The sequence below is a fragment of the Ranitomeya variabilis genome, chromosome 8, assembly GCF_051348905.1.
Source record: "Ranitomeya variabilis isolate aRanVar5 chromosome 8, aRanVar5.hap1, whole genome shotgun sequence".
NCBI lineage: Eukaryota > Metazoa > Chordata > Amphibia > Anura > Dendrobatidae > Ranitomeya > Ranitomeya variabilis.
The window spans coordinates 104,773,762-104,789,467 of NC_135239.1; the positions used below are offsets into that span (position 1 = coordinate 104,773,762).

General features: G+C 48.1%; 1 protein-coding gene across 1 annotated transcript in view; it reads left to right on the forward strand.

The window, feature by feature from the left end:
* HMCN1 (hemicentin 1) overlaps positions 1-15,706 on the forward strand; it is a 768,245-nt gene that overhangs the window by 709,366 nt on the left and 43,173 nt on the right. Inside the window, exons 101-102 of the mRNA XM_077275842.1 lie at positions 1,641-1,754; positions 8,946-9,071. Coding sequence (XP_077131957.1) covers positions 1,641-1,754; positions 8,946-9,071 — 240 coding nt within the window. The remainder of the gene's footprint in view (positions 1-1,640; positions 1,755-8,945; positions 9,072-15,706) is intronic.

Sequence of the window (15,706 nt, forward strand, 5' to 3'; positions counted from 1 at the left end):
AATTACACAGAAAAAAATCACCAATTTATTGTTCCACTGAGTCTGATGTAGTCCATAATAAGACAGAAATAAAATCAAGAGACTGTCCCTCATTCAGCAATTCATTTGAAAAATTGTTCCCGCGAAGCTCCGATAAAGTCCACATTGACCGAATCCGGCTTTGGCCTGGCCTCTATGAATAACAGTAAAGATCCTGCTGTTCACAGGCATTGGTACTGACAACAATGCTCAGCAAAGCCGCCAGGTCTCAGAGAGAGCAGCGTGAGTCCGCGATGGTGATGAGCATTATTTGTAGGGGACTTGTGACATTATCTATCTACTGTAGCTATTCTATCTATCTATTATCTATCTATCTATCTATCTATCTATCTATCTATCTATCTATCTATCTATCTATCTATCTATCTATCTAATCTCTCTATCCTGAAGTTTCTGGTTGTGAATTTACTATACTTTGCTGATATATGCAGTATATATACTGCATGCTTCGATATTTTCCTCAGTCCAATTAGAGCTAAGTAAAAACTTTAAGATGAGCACTGAATCATTTAATAATATTGATGCAAGTGCAATGTGATGTTTTCTCGCATTGCACTAGCCAATTTTATATGCAAGTGAGAATGAACCCTAAAGCAATCTTTCGATAAGGCAGCACAGAATTAGAACTGACAAGACTGTAAAGAATTCATGAATTAGAGGACAAGCCCACCTGATATAAGGGCCTTTTTTAGCTCAACATCTCCAGCAAATATCAGAGAGGCAATAAACAATTCTGTGCAGCCTCCCCAAGCATCTATAGCATCGTGAGAGCATTGTAACATTCTTCTGATGTTTACCCTCTATAGATTATGGATTAGTTGGAAAATCCTAGATCTCTCTGCTTCTGAAAATGTCCTGCCCATATCTGTCTTTGATGGAAAGGATTGCAAACATAATCTTTTGAAGAGCATTTATTCTCTACGCAATGGACCCTGATTATAAAGACTTGCTTACTTTCTTTCCTTACTGCTGTATTTTTCACAATGAAGAATACAGAAACACAATTGGTTCATATGCATTTGTTCTGAATTATGGAGCTGGATTCAGATTCTGCTATAGTTGGGTTTCCTCATTTATAGAATTAAGTCATCATTAATCCTTAGCAAAAAAGTTAATGTAAATGTCAGTAAAGATGGATAAACTGGCAGCATGGTGGCCCAGTGGTTAGCACTGAAATCTTACAGCGCTGGAGTCCTTGTCTCAAATCCCACCAAGGACAATATCTGCAAGGAGTTTTTGGGTTTCCTCTGGGTACTCTGATTTCCTTCCACACTCCAAAGACATACTGATAGGGAATTTAGATTGTGAGCCCCAATGGGGACAGTGCCAATAATGTATTTAAAGGGCTGTGGAAGTGTGGAAAATAAATGAATCACAAAGTTCCAGTTGACTTTAATTCCTACAAGGTATACAAAGATTTAAAGGTGGGAGGTTTTATTTAATAAATTAGTACTGGTTATTTTTGCTATGGTACTCCCTTGAAAAAAAAAAAAAAAAAGATAATAGCTTTCCTGTATTTCCTAATTCTATGTCCTTCCTCTTTAAAAAAAAAAGTAATTTTTGTTATGATTTATTATTCATCTCTTTTTTTATAATTGCAGATATTAATGAGTGCCAAGAGATGAATCCCTGTCATCAGCGTTGCTTCAATAGCATTGGAAGCTATCACTGTGGCTGTGACCCAGGCTTCCATTTAAAAGGCAGACGATGTTTTGGTAAGTCTGTCAGGATCACATATATGGCAAATACTAGATGTCAATGCATTGTCAGACCTATTGTCTGCTAACAAGCAAGCAGAGGCAGTGGTTAGTAGGCTTGAATGGGGAATTTTTGTCTGTAAGGGTATGTTTCCACGGTCAGTATTGGCAGCGCTTTGGATGCAGGACATGTCCGCTTTGTCCAAAGTGGTGCCGGCTTTTGAACTCGCGGTGATTCCGCATGGGATCACTGAACCGTGCAGAAACACCGCATCCTATACATTGTATGGGTGACTTTATCTTGCAGTGTCGGTGCGTCTCCGCAAGATAAATAGACGTGCTGCAGTCTGGAAAGATGTGGAAATCCCCTCCACTATGCTGTAACATCTGGCCACTGCGGATGAGCGCAGCGTCAAACTCGCAGCATTTACTGACTGTGGAAACGCCCTAAGTTTGGAACAAAGTCACTGGTACGCTTGTATTGAACGTAGAAACAGATGTCTCTGCTATGAAAGGCATTGTGAGTCTCACAGTTATGGTGGTGATGTTTGTTGCGGTCTTCAGCTTTCAGTCAAATCATTCAGCTCTTAGACATTGTGGAAGAATTAAAGAAGTTGTCTGCCCCCCGAAATCCAATTTTTTTTATAAGCTAATCTGTGCTGTATTGTAATATATACAACACTTCTATAAAAAAAAATTTGTTGTTTCTGCCTTTCATGCCTCCTGATTTTCAATTAGTTCCCTGCACCCATGTCTCTACGCTACAACCACAATGGTGACAGAACATCACATGTCTCCATATCACATCCACAGTGGTGATAGAACATCACATGTCTCAACATCACATCCACAGTGGTGACAGAGTCACATGTCCCCACAACACATCCACAGTGTTGATAGAGCTTCACATGTCTCCACACCACATTCAGTGGCGATAGACCATCACATGTCTCCACATTACATCCACAGTGGTAATAGAGCGTCACATGTCTCCTCATCACATTCACAATGGTGATGCAGTGCCCCAGAGTCCTGGTCGTTGCAGTACTGATGATCCGCCGCTAAGGGGGGCTATGGTACGTCTGATGGCACTGAAGGAGTTCACCTGACCAGGTATCACAGACACCAATACACTTCACGGTCTGGCCTCCAGGGGGAGCTAAGGGTGCTATGTATTAGGCCACTCCTCACAGTCTGGTAAAACTGGGGGTTAGATAGGAAGTTAGACAGAAGCTGACTGGGTTGGAACCAGGCAACATCATGTGGCAGAGGGTGTTGCAGGGGAAGATTCAGGGGGGTCCCTGTCAGGGGTGGGATCCTGACAGAGGCCTAGCGAACAGGAAGAACGTTACGGGACCGCGCCTGCACTTCATTGCGGCGGTACCCCAAGAAAGGACAAGAAGCGAGGTTTATTGTGCTGAGGGAGAAACGAGATCAACGCAACAAGGAGAATCACCAGTAGGAGTCGTGCTGTAAGACGAGGCAACATCCTACTGAGGCGCGTAGCCGGTGGCCGGAAACGCCGAGGAAGTATTGAGCTCCAGGCCTTACTTCAAACCTACGACAGGACAGTCAGTTCTAGGCGGGCTGTCTCACCCAAAATCACCTAAGCAGACACAGGGGGCAACATTTGGAGAGGGGCGACTCTAGGGTCCTGGAAGACCTCCGAGCCTACCCGTCAAACGGGTGCGTCCTAGCCATATCATCTGGGGGGACGAAGAAGAACATCATAATCGAGTTGTGAGGGAACTTCAGAAACAGACACAACAGTTGTGAGGACTATCCCGTACGCACAGCAGGGAAGGACTACAACACACAAGCGCTAGAAGGTAGGCACAGATTTCCACCTGCAAAGGGAACTCTGGAGGTGCCATTGGACCGGCCGGACTCAGGTAGCCCGGTTAACCGTATTCCGGACTGAGGATCCTGAAGCCTTCAGTAAAGAGGTAAAGAGACTGCAACCTGGTGTCCTCGTTATTCACCGCGACCTACACCGCACCACAACATCCTCACATTCTCAACTTTCACTGGACGCCCCTCAGCAGGGTCACGGACCGGGCCTAGCCACCGTGACAACCCCAGAACTGAGACACAGAGGCCTGGTACCGGGTGCCCCTCGGCCCTGTGGCAGTTGGGGCGCTCCAACTTTGCGTCACGAACAGGATCAACTTAAGCCTGAAGAATCAGGTCATGTGTGCCTTGGAATTGTGATTTGTTGTGCTTGGACTGTGACTTATTGCAAAGACTGTGCATTGCCACTTGCCGCCAAAAGTTGCCACCAAAAACCGCCGCCATTGCAGCGCCACGGGGAGCGCAGAGGAAGAAGAAGGGCATACCATGGGAGGAGACTACCAGAGTGGTGCCAAAAGCGGCGACCGCCCCCTCCAACTATTGCTGCGAGATGATGACCTGCCCAGAAGCAGAGGAGAACCACCCCCTGATTTGTAACGGCGGGAACGAGGTGAAGAGGGAGTTCGACCTTGGAGAAATGGCGGAGCCAGGTGCATGCGTTGCCGCCGAATGCCAGACAGCGAAGATGATCAACAAGTGCCCGAGCGGCGGCGAAGTGACCCCAGGTTGTCCCCACCGACCGGAGATGGATCCGAACTCACCGCAGCTGAAGGACTCGAGCTCCTTGGAGCCGCTGGCGGAGGATCCGAGCCCGCCTATCCCGACCACGGAGCCATGGCGAGCGGAGCCACATCGGGAGGCCGCCTTGGAGGAGCCGCGGTCCGGGCTGCAGCCGACTCCAGTGTCCTTGTTAACAGAACAGATCGACATCGGTGGAATCACATCAGGCGCAGGTATGGAAGGCGCCCCTACTCCCCCGACCGATCTTGCTCCCCCGACCGATCCTGCTCCCCTGACCGCTCCTCACCCCAACAATAACCGTTTCCTCTCAGTGGAGCGGGTGGTGCTGACTCCCGACACGATGGGGAAGCTGGTGCCTCCGCTACCGACCAGGATGGGGGAACCCTTAGACGTGAGCTAGGACGGGGTGATCTTCCAGTGGAATACCCCCCGGATTGGGCCGGATGGAGCTCGGGAGGAAGGCCTCACCCTTGCTGTGCTCACTTGGGAACAATATAAACAATGCCTGATCCTACACTGGAAAAACCGAAAAGAGACAGAACAAACTGACCCACCAAAAGTGCAGCACCCAAAGCCTGCACACGGCAGGAAAGACGTGGTAAAGCGGGGAACTGTGCTGGCCTTTCACCCGAAATGGGGTTGGGGCTCCATACAGGAACCGGGACTACCGACTGACGTCTTCGTTACCAGTTACCATGTGAAGACTCCCTTCCGCAACCGATATGGTAACTCATTATTGCAAAGGGGGGATCAGGTGACCTACACCTGCCACCGGAGTGCACAAGGATGGTGCGCTCGAAACGTTCAATGATGTGGGCTTGAGGAGGTGTCACCTTTTACCCCGACCATGACTGATCCGGACTTGACAGATCTTGTTACTATCGCCACAGTACACCTTGTTGCAGCTACCGAGCTTGCAGCCAGGGTTAGCCTTCAAATCCAGACACCGGGTGAACTGACTGCACCCGAGAGACCAACCACCGATACTGACACCGCATCAGCCGGAGACCAGGGACCAAAGCCGCCACGGTCAGGAGATGTCCACTACCGGCTGATGTCTTGCAATTTACTATGAAGCTTTAAAGTGCTTTGCAAACTGTATATAGTTAACTGTCCGTCTTTCTATGTGTCTTCTTGCTGCTACAACCCGACTAGGGTTAACTCTTAAAGGGATCCCTTAGTTTACCCGGCATCCCTACTTTTGCTTTTGTTTTTGTTTCTTGTTCATCATTGTTGAAAAGAACTGCTGGATCATGAACACTGCATGATTACAAACTTATTGTAAATAGTTCGCACCTTCTTAAAGGTGCCGTCTACTGGTTTTACAAAGAAAAGGACTCTTTGCGAAGAAACTGTTCTTGGAAACAGCACCGGAGTCCTTGCTGTATACGAACTTGCAGCTTGAGAAGTTGCACTACCTCCGAGAGACTTGGTCCCCTCTTAAAGGGGACATTCACCAATAGCACTTAAAGTCGAATAATGCTTACATGTCAAAGTTATATGTAGTTAGCTAGTTAATTGTAAGAAATGTTTAATAATGTGTTAGAGAATGAGGACAGGAAGTGAACCCGTACGGGGTTAGTCGGTGAGTCTTCCTAGGAGCCGTACAGAGTTGGCTCAGCGATCCTAAACTGAGAGAAGGTTGATAAGTTCTATACTGTGTATAGTAGCAGAAAGGCAGTAGGCCCGGATTAGGAATGGGGCAGTCCTGCAACAGAGCGAGAGGCAGTAGGCCTGGGGCAGATAGACAGGCGGTCCTGCAGATGTAAAGGTGGAAAATGAAGAAAAGTTGATTAGCCTCATAGCGTTTTATAAGAGGGTCTTTAGTGGATTCAGCTCATACGTCCTTAAAGGCAATGTTAAATTATTGTTCAGAAATTGCACTAAGTAGAATACCCGGTTGGGTAAGAGAAGTTATTTATAGTATGTTATTTAAAATATTTAACCATGTTTGTAACGTTCAAGTGTCCTCACCTCCCATAAAGGGAAGCTCTGTTCAAATTTACTTATTGTTGCATTTCAAAAATTGCTGCGCCCCAGAGTCCTGGTCATTGCAGTACTGATGCTCCGCCGCTAAGGGGGGCTATGGTACGTCTAATGGCACTGAAGGAGTTCACCTGACCAGGTATCACAGACACCAATACACTTCACGGTCTGGCCTCCAGGGGGAGCTAAGGGTGCTATGTATCAGGCCACACCTCACAATCTGGTAAAACTGGGGGTTAGATAGGAAGTTAAACAGAAGCTGACTGGGTTGGAACCAGGCAACATCATGTGGCAGAGGGTGTTGCAGGGGAAGATTCAGGGGGGTCCCTGTCAGGGGTGGGATCCTGACAGAGGCCTAGCGAACAGGAAGAACGTTATGGGACCGCACCTGCACTTCATTGCGGTGGTACCCCAAGAAAGGACAAGAAGCGAGGATTATTGTGCTGAGTGAGAAACGAGATCAACGCAACAAGGAGAAACACCAGTAGGAGTCGTGCTGTAAGACGAGGCAACATCCTACTGAGGCGCGTAGCCGGTGGCCGGAAACGCCGAGGAAGTATTGAGCTCCAGGCCTTACTTCAAACCTACGACAGGACAGTCAGTTCTAGGCGGGCTGTCTCACCCAAAATCACTTAAGCAGACACAGGGGGCAACATTTGGAGAGGGGCGACTCTAGGGTCCCGGAAGACCTCCGAACCTACCCGTCAAACGGGTGCGTCCTAGCCATATCATCTGGGGGGACGAAGAAGAACATCATAATCGAGTTGTGAGGGAACTTCAGAAACAGACACAACAGTTGTGAGGACTATCCCGTAAGCACAGCAGGGAAGGACTACAACACACAAGCGCTAGAAGGTAGGCACAGATTTCCACCTGCAAAGGGAACTCTGGAGGTGCCATCGGACTGGCCGGACTCAGGTAGCCCGGTTAACCGTATTCCGGACTGAGGATCCTGAAGCCTTCAGTAAAGAGGTAAAGAGACTGCAACCTGGTGTCCTCGTTATTCACCGCGACCTACACCGCACCACAACATCCTCACATTCTCAACTTTCACTGGACGCCCCTCAGCAGGGTCACGGACCGGGCCTAGCCACCGTGACAACCCCAGAACTGAGACACAGAGGCCTGGTACCGGGTGCCCCTCGGCCCTGCGGCAGTGGGGGCGCTCCAGTGATAGACCATCACATGTCCCCACATCACATCCATAGTGGTGATAGAGCGTCACATGTCTCCACATCCACAGTGGTGATAGATCTTCACATGTCTCCACATCACATCCACAGTGGTGACAGAGCTTTACATGTCTCCACATCACATCCATAGTGGTGACAGAGCGTCACATGTCTCCACATCACATCCATAGTGGTGACAGAGTGTTACATGTGCCCACATCACGTCCATAGTGGTGATAGAGCTTCACATGTCTCCACATCACATCCATAGTGGTGACAGAGCATCACATGTCTTCACATCACATCCACAGTGGTGATAGAGCTTCACATATCCCCACATCACATCCACAGTGGTGATAGAGCATCACATGTCTTCACATCACATCCACAGTGGTGATAGAGCATCACATGTCTTCACATCACATCCACAGTGGTGATAGAGCTTCACATATCCCCACATCATATCCACAGTGGTGATAGAGCGTCACATGTGCCCACATCACGTCCACAGTGGTGATAGAGCTTCACATGTCCCCACATCACGTTCACAGTGGTGATAGAGCATCACATGTCTCCACATCACATCCACAGTGGTGATAGAGCTTCACATATCTCTACATCTCATCCACAGTGGTGACAGAGTGTCACATGTCCCACATCACATCCACAGTGTTGAGAGCTTCACATGTGCCCACATCACATCCACAGTGGTGCTAGAGCTTCACATGTGCCCACATCACATCCATAGTGGTGACAGAGCGTCACATGTGCCTACATTACCCCTGACATACGAACACTGTGAAAAGTCTATAGTAATGTGTGTGTATCTACGTATATATCACACAATACACTTCAGCTGCTGTAGAAACTCAGTCTATAGTGATGTATATTTACATATATAACTCATAATATTCCTCAGCTGCTGCAGAACCTCAGTCTGTAGTGATGTATGTATGGATGTGTGTGTAGATTGATGAAAGGAGTGATGACTGAGAGAGGGATGGATGGATGAGGGATGGATGGATGAGGGAGTGATAGATGCATACATCACATGTAGCAACATTTAGGCTGCTGTCACACTAGCAGTATTTGGTCAGTATTTTACATCATTATTTGTAAGCCAAAACCAGGAGTGGAACAATTAGAGGAAAAGTATAATAGAAACATATGCACCACTTCTGCATTTATCACCCACTCCTGGTTTTGGCTTACAAATACTGATGTAAAATTCTGACCAAATACTGCTAGTGTGAAGGCAGCCTTAGTCTCCACTGCATAAGCCTGCAGCTGTATACTCTAATTGTAGGCTATGTTCACACTAAGTTTTTTGGAGGCATTCTAATTCCTTAATTTTTGGGGAGTGTTGTGACTAATTTTCTTGTTGTGGGTCACCACAGAGCTTATGCTATTATGAGGGCTATAAGGACAATTTTCACTCATGTATTTTATGTTCCTGCAGACCTGAATGAATGTCGTCAGAATGTCTGCAGACCAGATCAACTGTGTAAAAACACACGTGGAAGTTACAAGTGCACTGAATTATGTCCGAGTGGATTTAAAAAAACAGAAAATGGATCATGTGTTGGTAAGTTTTGTGCATCCTTGTTTTTCTTTCTTTTTTTCAAAATGATTGATCTTAGCATACATTTAAAACTATCCAGTTAAAGAGTAATTAAGGTGCATAAATCTATCATAATCAGAGTTACAGTATGTCACACAAAATAGTTCATAAATAACATTTCCCACATGTCTACTTTACATCAGCACAATTTTGCATACATATTTTTTTTTGTTAGGAAGTTAGAAGGGATAAAAGTTAATCAGCAATTTCTCATTTTTCCAACAAAATTTACTAAATCAATTTTTTAAAGAACCACATCCTATTTTAATTGACTTTGTTGAGCCTATGTGACAGAAAATACACAAAAGTGACACCATTTTAAAAATTACACTCCTCAAAGATTTCAAAACTAGACATGAGCGAAAATCATCAGCTCCCTCCTTATTTGGCATGGAGAGTCTGTGTGTTGTGACTGTTACAGAGCCGCGACACATGCAGCTGCGACGCCGGCCACCTGATTATCAGGAGCGCTCCAGGTATCCTGGTTCCCGCTGCAGCTTCTTCGGTAAGCACTATAACTTGCCGAATAAAGAGGGAGCCAATGATGTTCACTCATCTCTTCTCAAAACCACATTCAAGAAGTTTGTTAACCCTTTTGGGGCTTCACAGGGACGAAAGCAGCATTTAAAGGGAATCTATCAGCAGGATTGTGCACAGTAACCTACAGACAGTGTCCGGTCGGCACCGTTACACTGATTAAAATGATACCTTGGTTGATGAAATCTGTCTTGTGGTTGTTGTTTAATCTTTATTTTCAGTTTTGAGTTAATGATGTGCTCATGCTTTGGGCGGGCCTGTGGGCAGGGTGTTCATGTGGTGCTCTGCTTAGGTATTCATAATTAAGATGGCTGCTGCCTGCACCTGCACAGTAGCCACTATTGGCGATCGCCGAGAGCTCCTAAGTGACAGAAGAGCAGAAATCCTCTTAGGTGACCCCATTTTTGAAATGACAGACCTCTGGGCAATTATGTACAGATGTAGTGATGACTTTGACTCCTTGGGTGTTTTCTAGAAAAACAAAGAGCAGTGGATGTTGCTGAGTGAAAATTGCAAATCTGTCATTGTAATACCATTGTAGTGCCCTTATATTGTAATGTCTATGCATTGTGCCCAGCTCATGCTTCTGGAGTCATGCGGGCTCTAATAGCTACAGAAATGTCAAGCGTGTGGATGCTAAATGTGATGTAGTCACACTGTAGGGCTCAGAATGGAGGGAGACATTTGGATTTGGGAGTGCAGAATTTGCTGGATGTCTTTTGGGAGCAATGAGTCATAGTGCTTTTCCAGAGGGGGGGCTGTATGGGACGCAGCTAGAAGAAAGCCCCCACATGACTGCATTGCCATGGGGAGCAGTGCAGTATTTTTTAAAAAATTAAACAGGGGTTCCAGGGATTGGTTGGGATAAGAATGGGGGCGGGGATTTTGTGGGAATGGGAGGAGGGGGCTAGGGAAAGTGCGGGAAGGGGATCATTGGATTAGAGACAGGCAAAGTGAGTGGACCTGCTGCCACAGTGTTACTCACCATGGCCACAGTGGACAGCTTGGTCGCTCAGCTTCGCAGGGAGGCAAGGTCCAGGAGGGCAGGCTGGCTTGAGGAGCAGCTCACCGGGCTGCTAGGGGACAGCGGGAGCCAGGGCAGGCGGACCAGGAGGACCAGGCCGCCGGAGAGGGTGTCCCCCGACGTGATTCCGCACGGCAGGCGCAGGCCATGGAGCCCCTCCGGGGGCTGTGGGACGCGGCGCAGCCACCTCGCCCGCCCCCCCTCCGGCAGGAATCCACCAGGCGGCCCTGCCGGCGCGAGGCGACGAGGCACAGGGAGAGCGGTGCAGGCGCAGCCGAGCGCCAGCGCTGCACAGGAAGACAGGGTCGCACTTCCGGTGCGGCCTAGCAGTGGGCGCGGAGGCGCTGCAGCGCCGAGATCTCCAGCCAGTACCCGCCGGGGAGCAGCTCCAGCGGCGGCGGCATCAGCGACGGCACGGGGAGGAGCGCAGCGGCAGCTGCACCACCTAGGAGCCAGGATCCGGCGGCGGTACCAGCGACGGGGCGAGGGAGGAGCCCAGCGGCGGCTGCATCATCCAGGAGCCAGGAGCCGGACAGGACAGTGGCGGGTGCACCGGTATCACAGCCGCCCATTGCACCTGGCTCGAGGACGGGTCGGCAGAGCAGGATGTCAGGCAGGCTGGCGCCAACACGATGACAGGGAGCGAATCGGGCCGCGGGAGTGGCGGCCAGAGGGGCCAGTCCGGCTGCAGCACACAGAGGACCCACGGAGTCTGCCAGGTCCAGATCCAGCAGGAGGTCGAGGGAACGGTCGACTTCGCCAGTCTCGGTCCCCTGTTGTGAATTCCGTTCTCGGGCTCCCTCCTGTGGTCGTGAATGGTACTTTGGTGAGTTCTGTCCTTGGACACCCTCTGGTGGCTTCGAGGGGAACTGCTGATCTTTGAGGTTGGCTTTCTCAGCTGCCCTCGTTTATTGCTGCTGCTGGCTTCCCTATTTAACTCTGCCCAGGTCGTTAGTTCATGCCAGCTGTCAATGTCTCAGTACTGGTTCAGATCTCTCTTGGATTTCTCTGATGACCTGTCTACTCCAGCAGAAGCTAAGTCCTTGCTAGTCCATTTGCTGTTCATTGGTTTTTGAATATACTTCTCAGTATATGCTATGTTTCTTGTCCAGCTTGCTATTATGATATTTCCTTGCTAGCTGGAAGCTCTGGGGGTGCAGAGCTGCACCTCCACACCGTGAGTCAGTGTGGAGGTCTTTTTGCACACTCTGCGTGGTTTTTGTAGTTTTTAATACTGACTGCATAGTTCCCTTTCCTATCCTCTGTCTGTCTAGAGAAGATTCGGCCTCCTTTGCTAAAATCTGTTTCATTCCTGTGTTTGTTACTTCCCTCTTAACTCACAGTCAATATTTGTGGGGGGCTACTTTTACTTTGGGGAATTTCTCTGAGGCAAGGTAGGCTGCTATTTCTATCTTTAGGGGTAGTTAGCTCTTAGGCTGTGAAGAGGCGTCTAGGGAGAGTTAGGTACGCTCCACGGCTATTTCTAGTGTGTGTGATAGGATTAGGGATTGCGGTCAGTAGAGTTACGACTTCCTCAGAGCTTGTCCCAGGTTTTCTATTTTAACCATCAGGTCATTTTTGGTGCTCCTAACCACCAGGTCCATAACAGTACAGCTGGCCAACAAAGTGTTAATGCATCTCAAAAGAGGGAAAAGAGAAGTTCTGAGTCAATTTTTTTTTCTTTGCAGCTTGTTTTGTCTTTCTTTTCCCCTTAACCTCTGGGTGGTTCAGGACTCAGGTGTAGATATGGATATTCAAGGTTTGTCCTCTTGTGTGGATCAACTCGCTGCTAGGGTACAGAGTATTCAAGATTATGTAGTTCAGAATCCGATGTTAGAGCCTAGAATTCCAATTCCTGATTTGTTTTCTGGGAATAGATCAAAATTTTTGAATTTCAAAAATAATTGCAGATTGTTTCTTGCTCTGAAAACCCGCTCCTCTGGTGATCCCATTCAGCAAGTAAAGATTATTATTTCTTTGTTGCGTGGTGACCCGCAAGACTGGGCATTCTCTCTTGAGCCAGGAAATCCTGCATTGCTTAATGTGGATGCATTTTTTCTAGCGCTTGGATTGCTTTATAACGAACCTAATTCTGTGGATCAGGCAGAAAAGATCTTGCTGACTCTATGTCAGGGTCAGGATGAAGCAGAAGTATATTGCCAGAAGTTTAGAAAGTGGTCTGTGCTTACCCAATGGAATGAGTGTGCCCTGGCAGCAATTTTCAGAAAGGGTCTTTCTGAAGCCCTTAAGGATGTTATGGTGGGTTTCCCCACGCCTGCTGGTCTGAATGAGTCAATGTCTTTGGCCATTATCACGCTACACGGGGGTGAGCCAGGGAGGGAGAGGTGAACCCCAAAGTGGACCCTCTGGGTCACGATCCCAGAGCCCCCTAGGGCGAGCGAACCTGATGGGAGCACCCCCTATACAGGGAGTGTTAGGAGCAGGCCCAGGGAGGATGGAACCGCAACTGCCGGAGCCAAAGGGACGACTGGGTGGAGCAGGAGAACTGGAATGCAGAGGATGACTGAAGCGGAGCACTGGAAGGGAAAAAATACAAGTTAACCAGGCAGTTGGAGCTGAAGGTTAAAGGGGACGGAGGGCGAGGGAAGAAGCCGAAGAAACAGAGCACAAGGCAGGAAAGGGAACAACGAGGCTTAAGCTTAGAATGGGCCAGAGCACAACGCTGAACTACGGAGCAGAAACAACGAAGATACGCAGGCGCTTTACCTGGGGAAGCGCCGAGCTGAAATACCTGAAGGGCGCCGCCATATTGGAGGCGGGACCACCGGGTCACGACCTCCCAGAAGGCAGAGCGGCGGAGGAGACCCTACGGCGCATGCGTGGACCGGCGATGCGCAGAGAGGCCGAGAAACTGGAGGCAGAAGAAGAAGAAGGAACGCTGGGAGCGCGCCGGCCGGACAGATAAGTATCAGGAATCGTTACAGTACCCCCTTTCTTACTCCCCCCCCTCCTGGAACTGGAAAGAAACCTCTTCAAAATAAGGGGTGCATTGATGTTTTCTCGAGGTTCCCAAGATCTCTCCTCAGGACCAAAACCCTTCCAATCAATCAGAAACCATGTCCGACCCTTAACCGTTTTCTGGGCTAGAATGTCCTTCACCTCGAATTGTCCGTCGGAGGAAGAGAAGGATGGGTCTACAGGAGAAGAAGAGTGAAAACGATTAAATACAGCAGGCTTAAGAAGTGAGACATGAAAGGCATTAGGAACACGCAAAGATGCGGGTAATTTTAACTTGTAAGCTACATCATTAATTCGGTGGGAAATTTCAAAGGGACCAATGTAACGAGGACCAAGTTTATGAGACGGAATTTTCAACCTAATATACCGAGATGAGAGCCACACCTTATCCCCCAGTTGATAAGGTGGAGCATCAAGCCGTCTCTTATCCGCAAACCTTTTCATACGATCACTGGCCTTAAGAAGTGACTCCTTAGTCTCTTGCCAAATTTTGGAGAACTCCTGGGACAAAGAATCAGCTGCCTGTACACCTGAAGTGCAGGAAATGGGAAAAGGAATGCCAGGGTGTTGCCCGAAAACCACCAAGAATGGAGATTTAGAAGAAGATTCACAGGGGTGATTGTTATAGGCAAATTCAGCCCACGGAAGCAAAGAGACCCAATCGTTCTGATGGGCATTGGAGAAATGTCGTAAATAGGATGTGAGAACTTGATTGACACGCTCCACTTGGCCATTGGACTGAGGATGGTAGGCGGAGGAGAAATCCAAGGTCACCTTCATTAAGCTACACAGGGCTCTCCAGAAGCGGGCGGTGAACTGAACTCCACGATCAGAAACAATATGACGAGGAAAGCCGTGAAGTCGGAAGACATGAAGGATGAAGATCTTTGCGAATTCGGGAGCAGATGGCAATCCAGACAAGGGTATGAAGTGGGCCATTTTCGAAAATCGGTCCACAACCACTAGGATAACAGAGCAATTAGAGGAGCGAGGAAGATCCGTAATAAAGTCCATGGCAATATCACTCCAAGGACAAGAAGGTACAGGAAGCGGATGTAAGAGTCCGGAAGGTAGCTGCCGAGGAACCTTATTTTTTGCACAAGAAGGACACGAAGCAAGGAAATCTAGGACGTCCTGACGAACGGATGGCCACCAGTAGTGACGAGTTATAAGAGAAAGTGTCTTCTTGACTCCTGCGTGCCCGGCAAATTTAGAGGAATGACCCCAGAGCAAAACTTGTCTCCTGTCTTTGCTTGCCACGAAGGTCTTCCCAGGAGGAGAGGAGACTACTTTCAGAGGAGCAACGGAAATAATCTTAGCCGGATCAATAATATGTGCAGGATTCTCCACCACATCCAAAGGTTGAGAGGACCGTGAGAGAGCATCAGCTCTGACATTTTTGTCTCCAGGACGGAAATGGAGTTCAAAATCGAAACGTCCAAAAAACAGGGACCATCTGGCCTGACAAGGGTTAAGTCTTTGAGCAGTCTGTACATAGGCTAGATTCTTATGATCTGTAAATATGGTGAAGGAATGAACGGCCCCTTCGAGAAGATATCGCCACTCTTCTAAGGCCAACTTAATGGCCAACAGTTCCTTATCTCCGATAGAATAATTGCGTTCTGAAGAAGAAAATGATTTGGAGAAGAAACCACAAGTGACGACACATCCAGAAGCTGACTTCTGTAAGAGGACTGCTCCGACTCCCACGGAAGATGCATCCACTTCAAGGACGAAGGGTCTGTTAGCGTCAGGACGATGAAGTACCGGGGCTACAGCAAATTTTTGTTTTAAAGTAAGAAATGCATTTTGGGCCTCCGAAGACCAGTTGTTGGAAGCAATTCCTTTGCGAGTAAGAGCCTAGATGGGCTTGGTCAAAGAAGAGAAATGTGGAATGAATTGCCTATAGTAATTGGCGAAGCCGAGGAAACGTTGAATGGCTTTAATACCAACAGGCTGTGGCCAATCCAGAACTGCGGAGACCTTGGCTGGATCCATCTTTAGACCGGCATCTGAAACAATATATCCCAAGAAGGGTAAACTGGATTGTTCGAATACA